At 39.8% G+C, this 11,837-nt stretch overlaps 1 protein-coding gene across 1 annotated transcript; it reads left to right on the top strand.

Moving 5' to 3' along the window:
- Window positions 1-2,443: 2,443 nt before the first annotated feature.
- On the top strand, window positions 2,444-7,328 carry LOC136709248 (extracellular calcium-sensing receptor-like). Its single transcript, XM_066684356.1, has 6 exons — window positions 2,444-2,640; window positions 2,750-3,050; window positions 3,982-4,758; window positions 5,205-5,429; window positions 5,516-5,639; window positions 6,415-7,328. The coding sequence occupies exons 1-6, from the start codon at window positions 2,444-2,446 to the stop codon at window positions 7,326-7,328; spliced, it is 2,538 nt and encodes an 845-aa protein (XP_066540453.1).
- The last annotated feature ends 4,509 nt before the right edge of the window (window positions 7,329-11,837 follow it).

Raw genomic sequence — 11,837 nt, 5'->3', positions numbered from 1 at the left:
AAATAGACAATTTGAACAGAAACTACAGTACTGTGCAAATGTTTTAGGCCCCAGAGATTATGAGATTTATACAGGTATTTATCTGAGCAGCAAGTGTTTATTGCCCAACATTAGAATAAAACCAAATAACATTATTCCAGTAAGTGTGATATTCTTTACCTTTTTCCAAACATTTTCTATAAAAATTCAGCTAATTATCCTATAACAGCATGCTCATATGATATCTCAATCACACACACACACACAGATATCCAGCATACTTAGAGGGCTCACATGGTTTCTCATGGGTCTGTGTAAGTAAAAATAGTACATGCAAATAATTATTAATTAAATTAAGAAGTGTAAAGGTTTTTCTTCTCTCACAAAATACTTCTATCCCGTTTGTTTATAGAAAATATCATTAATATATATTAAAAGGCCTTTCTTTATATATTTTAATTTAATGGCCAGACTTATACTACCAACTCATTAATAATGAAAATAAACCTGTGTCAAACTCAGTATATATCACAAGGTGTGCCTCACCCTGACACTGAATTTTGTCACTTTTTATAGACTCACCCGGTTTTGCCCTTTTGCCCATTGAAATGTTGTCTAATTCAAGTTACTTCACACGAGGAGATGAACCATCATAACTGCCCACTCTATGGAACCTTATTCCACCTTTACCCTCTCTCTGCCAGATGTCATACAGTGGGACTGGTTCACCATTATGATAAAAATACACTTTTTCTCCAAACTGGTTGATGAAGTTCACTTTCTTTAGATGGTGAAGTAGCTATTACAATTAAAATTTGAGTTGTTCAATGTTGAACAATAGTAGTAGAAAATGAAATAAAAATATAATGTGCATGGCAAAAAGGATTATATTACAAAAGTTCAAGACATGAAACATTATGGCATCTATTATGATTACTGGAACTGACATGGCAATGAATATGTAGAGTGGTTTAAATAATGTGTTACTAATTATTTTGTGCTAACAATTCCTTTTATTTGTCCAGATGTAAACTCTGACAAGTGTTACATCTGAACTCATAGAGTTCTGCACTCCAGCTGGTTGTGCAGAGCATGGGCAATGGCATATACATATGGGTTCACCTATCCAACAAGGATCTCGGCTTCATGCTCATTCCGAACCTGCCCAATATATATATATCAGTGGCGATTGCTCTAAGATTGCAAGGGAAGCTCAGCTTCCCCTAAAATATACAAAAATAAGTGATCAAATATATACTGTTGTGTGTACATGTCTTTGAATAGATATGCACTACAACACGCTCAACTTTTGTTCAGAATCATCTTCTTATAACTGGTAGAGACGCGGCATTCCTCACAATCATTCCCGCAGCTCCACAGTGCTGTAAACAGTTTGGACGCTGAGCGTCCACATAGTTCAATAGCGAAGCAGTGAAGTGCAGCAAAACGAGAGGAGTCATTGGATAAATGCTGGGCTTTGTCCCGCCCATCGGACGCTCAGCGTCTCTGGGGGTCTATGGGGCAGTGGGCTGGCCTCGGCTGGTCTGGACGCTCAGCTTCTGCATGATGATTGGATGATCTGGCTGAGGCTGAATTCCTTTTTGATTGGCAGCGAAATGACAAAATCAGCAATCCTTTGGTGTAAAGATCCGTGGGAGCACAGGCGGACACATTTCACATGGGCCAAGGCCGTTTAAGCAGCCTAGCTCTGCAGGCCATTGAGAGGACACTAGTCAAGTCCCTGGAAAAGACGCCTTGTTGGTACGACAGGGTCACAGATCATTTTCTTAAAAAGGAATGGAGGGTAGAATTTACATATAAATAAACCAACATATTTTATGATGTAGGCAGAAATTGAGCTTCCCCTCCTTGAAAGACCAGCATCCGCCACTGATATATCAGAGGGGAAGCTCACCATGCTTGTTTCTTTTTTAATGTTACCTTTCTGTTTCTTTTTTTTTATGCTGAAACGTGCACCAGCAACACTATATTTTTGGAACCTAGACTGATGATAATTACACTTTTAAATATATTTTTTTCCACTGTACACATCAGGATTCTGTATAGTTCACTCAAAAGAACCCTAGGAAAGAACAATAAAGGCAAATTTCATATCATACCTAATTATTAACTAAACATTTTGGTGTATCAGTCCCCAAATAAAAGTACAATCAGTAAACATTAAAATGAATATGATTTGTTTTCTGATACTGTAGGCAAAAAAGCCTAAAATTACACTGTATGCTCATATCCTGAAAAGGACAAACAGCATAAGGTTATTACCACTGAGATTAATGCTGATTACAAACCACACCTCCTCTGCCCAACTCACACCCACTGTTAATGGACATCATGGAATTGTGGATATTTAAAGCACTGTTAAACAATCATCATGACCTTCAGAAACCTGGGAGCCACAGAGTACACCATGCAGACCAGTTCATCTCTGATGCCATTTTTTTCAATGCTGTGGATAACTGGAAGCTTTGTGGCATGTAAAGTTGACCAAGTCAACTGCAGGCTGTGGACACAGTCTCTGTTACCTGGCTTTTATTTGAAAGGAGACTTTGTGATTGGAGGAATATTCTCCTTTCATCACTATTTAAAATTAGAACAGAATGCCTACACCAGACAGCCACCACAGCCACAGTGCTCTGGGAGGTTATTTTGAATTGATTGTTATTTTATTGTCACTTGATCATTCTATTACTCAAAATGTAATGACTTTAAGTTTAAAAAAAACATTGTGGTGTCTTCTTGTCTCATACAGTATGGATTTCAGGGAGCTGCGCTTCGCCCGCGCCATGGAATTCACCATCCACGAGATCAATAACAGAACAGATTTGCTACCGGGAATTAAGTTAGGCTACGAGATACACGACTCATGCGCAGCCGTGCCCATGGCGATCAAAGGTGCATTTCAGTTAGCAAATGGTGTAGAGCCACTATTCAGCAATACTGCTTCCTGTTTAAAATCCACAGCTGCCGCTGTACCTGCTGTCATTGGGGAGTCTGGCTCCACACCGTCTATTAGCATGGCCAGGATTCTGGGTCTTTTTGGAATACCACAGGTACGCATCAAATTTTAGAACTGTACTTTTTCCTCAACATTTAACAATAGTATGTGTAAATAAAGACCGAGGATATATGTGAAAATATATGCACAGTTCAACAAACTCATAGACTTATGTCAGGAATTTTCTGAAATGTCCCCAGACAGTGAGGATATATCTGTCCACCAGTCCACAGGCTGGCACATCACTGACTGTAGACCACTGCTGGTCCAATATCGCACCACTCAGATTACTGTCCTGTACAGGATATTACTCATTGATAATCTCCTCAAACAGATTTTACATTCACAGAGACTTTTATTCTGGAAAACAAAGTAATACAAATATTACCAACAATATGAGAGATATGACAAAGAATATAAGCCTGATATAAAAAAATATGCTGAAAATGTTGACACTGTACTGGACTAAAGTTGTTTAATCTAATTTATAAAGAATAACAAAATAACCTAATGAATGGAAAATTAGTAAATTGGACTGTGAATGGAAAAGTGGTAAAAAAAAAAAAAAAAAGCATTTTGTTTAAAAATCTGCTTAATTACCGGTAGTCCGCCCAGATTTATGTTTTTTCAAAATAACATATACTAAAATATATACTTAAAATTATATTTAACAGGAGTCGAAACTTGTCTGTCTTGTATAAGATTCATTCAGTTTATTTTTAATGAGTTTTGAAATTTGTGATGAGCATCTTAAGTGATTTTTTTGTTATGCGCACATTTATATATATATATATATATATATATATATATATATATATATATATATATATATATATATATATGAATGTATAGTAATGATTAAAAGAGTTTTCTACCCCAAGTAATGTAATAAATAAATGTTCATATCCCAGTGTTAGTAATTCAGCAGTCGCTGAAAATCGACTATTAACGTTTCCTTCATCTTTCTTACAACGGCTAAATAACAGGTCAGTCACTACGCCACCTGCGCGTGTTTGAGCGATAAGCGTCAGTTCCCTTCCTTCTTCAGGACAATACCAAGTGACCACCACCAAGCGGCAGCGCTGGCCAGAATGGTGAAACATTTTGGCTGGACATGGATTGGGGCAGTGCGCAGTGACTCGGATTATGGAAATAACGGAATGACCTCGTTTCTAAAGGCTGCGCAGGAGGAGGGGATCTGTGTGGAGTACTCGGAGGCCTACTACAGAACCCAGCCGCGCAGCAAAGTGGAGAGAGTGGCGAACGTCATCCGCAGGTCAACAGCCCGAGTAATTGTAGCTTTTATGTCATCCGGTGACATGATAATTCTCTTGGAGGAACTTGTGAGAAATCCGCCGCCACCCCTTCAGTGGATTGGCAGTGAGTCATGGATCACTAACCCAGATTTTCTGCAGTTTAACATGTTCGCTGGGGCGATAGGGTTCGATGTTCCCCGCTCAGTGATCCCAGGTCTCCATGAGTTTCTTTTAGACCTCTCTCCGGCACAAGCTCTCAAATCACCACTGTTAAAGGAATTCTGGGAGAGCTCGTTCAGCTGTAGCCTGACTGGTTTCTCTGAAAGCATGAGGGAATGTGACGACAGCGAGGACATCCGCGCGCTGCAGAACCCATACACAGACACGTCGCAGCTGCGTATCACTAACATGGTGTACAAAGCTACATACGCCATAGCGCATGCCATCCACGGTGTTATCTGTAATGACACGCAGTGCGACAAAAGCATTCAGTTCCAACCATGGCAGGTATAAAGCTGCTACATTTATTTGTGAATAATGTTATCCATCAATGATAAAGCAGAAGTCTCTCACGTGTTGAATAGTGATTCAATATCCTATTCTAATTGCTGGCTATACTGATTTATTTTGCTCTATACGATTAATCATGTTATTATGACAATATATTTGTGTTTTACTTTAATTATGACACTAGAACCATATTTTACCAATGCTATATTGCTAATCCAGCTGAATCAAATCTCAGTTTACATATTTTCTAAATGTCCAACCATATGGGGCATGTTTTTTTTTTTTTTTTTTTTTTTTTGTCACTGACAGATAATCACTTAACAAAATCAAATATCAGTATTTGCCCAGAATTCCCATATCCCTAGTTCATACAGAATTCAGCAGACTACATGTGAGCATTGCCTACACCAAAAGAACTCACACAGCCCTGATGTTTACTGCAGATAATCCACCAACTCAAGAGAGTGAACTTCAATACAAAGAATGGTTTTCGGGTCACGTTTGATGCTAATGGAGATCCTGCGGCTAATTATGAACTCATAAACTGGCAAGTTAAGAAGGATGGTGGTTTACATTTTATGACAGTGGGCCACTATGATTCATCTAAAATGAGAGGCCAAGAATTTAGCATGACCAAGGCTATCAGCTGGTTAGGGGGGCGGAGGGAGGTACTGTACCACATATACTCACTCATTACTAAGCTGTTTTCCACTGTGTGTACAATATTGATTCTGTTCAGTTGTATTTCCCTTAGGTGCCAGTGTCTGTGTGCAGTGAGATATGTCCTTTAGGCACCAGGAAAGCTGTACAGAAAGGAAGGCCAGTCTGTTGCTACGACTGTGCACCATGTGGTGAAGGAGAGTTCAGTAACAGAACAAGTTGAGTATAATAATGCAATATATTCAATGGACCCATCCATATATAATCTCTTCATGCTTGATATTTACCATTAAACTAATATGAGGGCCGACGTATATTGTACATGAACACATCATTTTATATATAGCAAAATTCTAGGCTCATTTTATATATAGTAACATGAAAGATTGATCAAAATGTGTATCAAACTGCAGGTTTGTATCAAACTGCAGCCTCTGCATCCGGTGTTAATGAAGTTGTAAAATTCCAGCAATTATAAGCTTGCAGTGTTCTCAATGTGTTAGCTTGGGTTTCCTCTGGTTGGTAGGTGGATTTTTGACTCAAAATTGTCTGTGTCGCCCTGTGAGGGACTGGCGCCCCCTCCAGGGTATGTTCATGCCTTGCACCCAGTGATTCTGGGTGGGCTCCGGACCCAGTGAGCCTAAACTGAATAAGTGTTTTCAGATAATGAATGAATAAATGTAAACTTGCATTTGTGCACCAGTTCAGTGGCATGTATAGGTAGCATAAGCACCATGGAGGCCATTGTTAAAAACCTTCAATGGGATTTCAAAGACAGAACGATGCAAGTAAATAACAACAAAGCTAATCATTTAGCTTTCTTAGACATAAAACAGACCCTCCTAATGTCTATTCGTTGGTACATCATTTATTATGAATCTCAATTACAGATTTTCACAACTTGCAGTTAAATATATTCATTATTTGTGAATTATAAATATTTTAAACAAATGCATATGACACATGGCAAAGTTTGCTTTTCTGATTTTCTAGACTCTCTGGATTGTGTGCAGTGTCCTCCTGAGTTCTGGCCCAGTGCAAAGCGAGATAGCTGCCTCCCCAAGCCCGTAGAGTTCCTGTCCTGGGAAGACACTCTGAGCATAATCCTAACAGCATTCTCTATCACTGGGGCTCTAATCGCTGTGTGTGTGGCTGCTGTCTTCTATAGACACAGAACTACTCCCATCGTCCGTGCTAACAATTCAGAACTGAGCTTTCTGCTTCTCTTCTCTTTGGCCCTCTGTTTCCTCTGCTCACTTACCTTCATTGGTCAGCCCTCTGAGTGGTCCTGCATGCTTCGCCACACAGCATTTGGGATCAGCTTCGTCCTCTGCGTCTCCTGTGTTCTGGGCAAAACAATAGTGGTGTTAATGGCCTTCAGGGCTACACTTCCAGGCAATAATGTCATGAAGTGGTTTGGGCCTCCACAGCAGAGACTCAGTGTCCTTTTCTTCACTCTCATACAGGTCATTATTTGTGTACTGTGGTTAACAATATCCCCTCCTTTCCCCTTCAAAAACCTAAAGCACTACAAGGAAAGTATAATCTTAGAATGTCGCTTAAGCTCAGCTATAGGATTCTGGGCTGTACTGGGCTATATAGGATTTCTGGCTCTACTGTGTTGTGTTTTGGCCTTTCTAGCACGAAAGCTGCCTGATAACTTTAATGAAGCCAAGTTCATCACATTCAGTATGCTCATATTCTGTGCAGTTTGGATTACCTTTATTCCAGCTTATGTCAGCTCTCCTGGAAAGTTTACTGTGGCTGTAGAAATTTTTGCTATTTTGGCCTCAAGCTTTGGTTTGATTGTTTGTATTTTTGTTCCTAAATGTTTCGTAATTGTTTTTAGGGCAGAGCAGAATACCAAGAAACATGTCATAGGTAAAGTTCCATCTAAGGCTTTTTAAGACCCTCATGTACAAAGGAATGTAGCTGTAAGGCCCCTTTCAACGATTAGGCTTATGTAAACAGTGTATATTAACTTTAGCAAGCACATTTGCAACAGACACACACACACACACACACACACAAATAACCTCATGGCTTAGAGATGTATTCTTAAGGCACACATTGTTATTCCTGTCAGGGGCACCACCATCGGGGGGGGGGGGGGGGGGGTGGGGAGTTAGGATGGCTCAAAGGACCTTGCACTAATTGGGGGCCCTTTGAGAGTCATTGATGTTATATTAATAGTATTGCCTTGTCTAGGCTGTTGAAATAAAACATATAATTCCATCTGTTAAAATAAGCAAATTAAACATGGATGTGATTTGCTATAATATTTTTTTCGATTTATTTATCATATTGCAATTTCACCCCTCTATCTTTATACTAAATGGTATAGTCTGTTTCTGGCAGCGCAGAACTTGAGTGCTACTGCTACACAGGTACACACTTGAGTCAGCCAAAAGCAGACTTGAACCTAAACTTAGCACCAAAATTAAAGAAATTTGCATTTGATAGATTATTTCTTTGTTGTAACAATGCTTTTTGGTAATATATCTTATACTGTTGCAAAGCCTGTTAATTTCCCTTTTAAATGTGCCATATTTGTAAGGAACATGCATTTGTGGGATAAGTAGTAGATAATGAGCCAAATCCTCTCTGCCAATGTCAAACAGCTTATTCTGCCATTGACTCATTTGTTGTTTGGTGGACTGGATGACTGAAGTTTGAAGAAACAAGACATATTGGCAATTTAACCATTTATTTATTTTTTAAAAAAAGGACACTCAGTAGCGTGTGGAAGAACCATACATAGCCACAACAGCCTGGCACCTCCACCTAATGCTGGTCACTAGCCTGGTCACACACTGACAACCTACATTTGTTGCAAGTCAGCTAACGTGATTGTGTCAGCCACTCTGGCATGAACAGCATGCCCAAGCTGATCCCACAAGTGTTCAATGGGGTTGAGATCAGGATGCAGGTAGGCAATTCAGTCCTCCCCACTCCCAAATTCTGTAGGTAGTCTCTGATAAACCCTGCTCTGTGGGGGCTAGTGCTGTCATCTTGGAGGATAGAGTTTGGCCCCAGACTGTGGTGATATGGGTTTGCCACTGGTTGCAGAATTTCATCTCGATATCTCTCTGCACTGAGATTGCCTCTAATGATGACAAGCCTCGTTTTTCCAGTGAGGGAGATGCCACCCGACACCATCACACTGTCTCCACCAAAAGATGTTACTCTATTGGTGCAGCAATCAGCATATTGTTCTCCGCACGTTGACCATATGATCCAACTGCCATAGGCAGAATCTGGACTCATTGCTGAACATAACATTCCTCCACATGTTCAGGTTCCAGTGTATGTGTTGCTGACACCAGCATAAATGGGCCTGACGTTGAAGGTCATGTTAGGCTTTTGGCAGCCCAATGCGACCGGAGATTGGCTGTGTGCAATCTGTTCCAGATTGTCTGGGCAGAGAGCCGTAGGACATATCGTCCTGCAAACCTTCAATGAAAATCTGTAGAAGACATAAGTACTTAATTGCTTACAGAGTGAGGAAAACATCTTCTTGGAGTGTTGTCTTCTTGGGATGCCCATTTTTGTGGAACACCAGCTTGAAACATGGCATTCCAATTCTTGGAGCAGACACTTACTGACCACTGTAGCAAGGCCCATGCTCACAAGTGCTTCCAATCAGCACCTGGGGGTACCAGAAGCTCAGAAGTAGTATCAATAGCAATAGCAAAATAAGCTGTTTGGCAATGGCAGAGAAAATTTGGCAATTTTTTCATGGGCACAACCCATATACTCAGCTCTACTGCTATTCCCACAAATGCATGTTCCTTACACATGTGATACCATTAAAAGGAAAATTAAAAGGCTTTCCAACAGTATAAGATTTAATCTACCAAGCACAAATTTCCTTACTTTTTGTGCTAAGTTTCATTAGCTTGCACTTGAAGATTTTACTTCAATCAATCAATCAATCAAATTTTATTTATATAGCGCTTTTCACAACAAAAAGTCGTCACAAAGCAGCTTTACAGAGATCCGGGTCCAAGCCTCCTATGAGCAAGCCAGGGGCAAGGAAAAACTCCCTCAGCACACGAGGAAGAAACCTTGGAAGGAACCAAGACTCATACGGGAACCCATCCTCCTCGGGTCGACACCGGAGAAACAACAGAGAACAGAAGTAAAAGTGAAATGATGACCGATGAAGGGGTTATAGTAATATAAATGTAGTATATTAGTGATGATGGAGAAGCAGAAAAGAAAATGATGATATTAGTGATGTATGAGTCTGATGAAGGAGGAGGTGATCAGGGATTCTGTGTGAGTTAAAATTAGGTGCAGAGTTAATCTGAGATAAAACAGCATGGCCAAGCATGATAGTGTAGCTGAGACAAGGCCAGGATCTTGTACAGGACACGGGCTGGATCAGGGCAACACCTGGAGAGCAGCAGGACATCTCAAAGCATGAGAGAGAGACAGGAGAAAGAAAGCCAGACAAAGGGAACAAATAAAAATACAGAGGTTAGTAGGGTCATGGTAAAGAACGGGCAAATTTGTCCGGCGAAAAAAGCTTCCACTGGCCAGGCAAGAGAACCCAGCGACAGACAGCGTGTTGGCGGTTACTACAAAGCTAACTAAGAATGCTGTAGTTATGGTGATATGACAGGGTTAATACAGAACAGTGATAATATGAAAACCAGCCCGAACACCAATATAGAAGGAGTAACCTAAAAGTGAGTGATTAACCAAAAGCTTGTTTGAAAAGGTAGGTTTTTAATCTAGATTTAAAAATTGAGAGTGTGTCTGAGCCCCGAACAGTAACCGGAAGGCTATTCCAGAGTTGAGGAGCTTTGTGAGAAAAGGCTCTTCCTCCTGCTGTGTTTTTCTTAAAGCGAGGAACAAAGAGTAGATGGGCATCCTGTGAACGAAGTGTACGTGACGGGCGATAAGGTATGAGAAGTTCAGTAAGATACTGCGGGCCTAAACCATTTAGAGATTTATAAGCTAAGAGGAGTATTTTATAGTATTTATATATAGTATAGTATTTTATATTTTACAGGTAGCCAGTGTAGGGACGAGAGAACTGGGGTGATATGTTCGAATTTTCTAGCTCTAGTGAGCACCCTGGCTGCTGCATTTTGAACTAACTGAAGCTTGTGTAACGCATTGCACAAGCTCCCTGCTAGGAGTGCATTGCAGTAGTCTAGACATGAAGTTATAAAAGCATGCACTAGTTTCTCTGCATCTTTTAATGATAAAATATGCCGAATTTTGGCAATATTGCGTAGGTGGAAGAAGGCGGTTTTGACTGTATTGGATATGTGGGTATCAAATGTGAGAGTCGAATCAAAGACTACCCCTAAGTTTTTAATGATGGCATTGTGTTTTACTGTTGAATTATCAAGATTAATAGCAGCATTTCTGAGTGAATGTATCTGAGTATCTGTACCTAGTAACAAGACCAGTTTTATCAGAATTTAACATGAGAAAATTTTGCATCATCCAGTCTTTAATTTCAGTTAGACATTCTGTTATTTTACGTAGACAAGCAACATCATTGGGTTTGGCTGATATATACAGTTGTGTGTCATCAGCATAACAGTGGAATTGAATCCCATGCTTACGGATTAGTCGACCCAGTGGCAGCATGTAGAGTGTGAACAATACAGGGCCAAGCACTGACCCTTGTGGAACACCATATTTAACTAAAGTATGATTAGAGGATTTATTATTCAGATAAACAAATTGATAACGATCCGATAAATAAGATCTGAACCAAGAGAGGGCAGATCCTTTTATTCCTACCAGATTTTCCAGCCTATCAAGAAGCATCACATGATTTATGGTATCAAATGCTGCACTAAGGTCAAGCAGCACCAGAATAGAGATATAGCCCTTATCATGTGAAAGGAGTAAGTCATTAGTTACTCTTGTTAGAGCCGTTTCTGTGCTGTGATTTGTTCTAAATCCAGACTGAAAAATGTCATGAATGTCATTGTTTTGTAGATAAGAGCACAACTGCTGTGACACGACTTTTTCTAGAATCTTAGCAATAAAAGGGAGGTTTGATATTGGCCTGTAGTTTGCGAGTACAAGACGGTCAAGATTGGGTTTTTTAATAATTGGTTTGATTACCGCTAGTTTCAGAGGTTTTGGTACATATCCAATGTTGAGGGGAGTTTATTATTGTGAGCAATGGTCTAATGACTTTAGGTAAAATTTGTTTAAATAATTGTGTTGGTACAGGATCCAGTAAGCATGAAGTTGATGTAGATGAGCTAATTAAACTAAGCAAGTCATTTTCATCGACAGAATTCAAGTAGTCTAAGTGCACCTCAGAGCTGGCGGGGGGTTCATCTACGAGAGCCGATGTGACTTTGGACTGATTTTGGATTTTGAGGCAAATGCAATCAATTTTATCATTAAAAACATCATAAAGTCATTGCTACAGAAAT

This window comes from Hoplias malabaricus, chromosome 11, assembly GCF_029633855.1.
Source record: "Hoplias malabaricus isolate fHopMal1 chromosome 11, fHopMal1.hap1, whole genome shotgun sequence".
NCBI lineage: Eukaryota > Metazoa > Chordata > Actinopteri > Characiformes > Erythrinidae > Hoplias > Hoplias malabaricus.
This window is presented reverse-complemented; position numbering and strand designations above follow the sequence as displayed.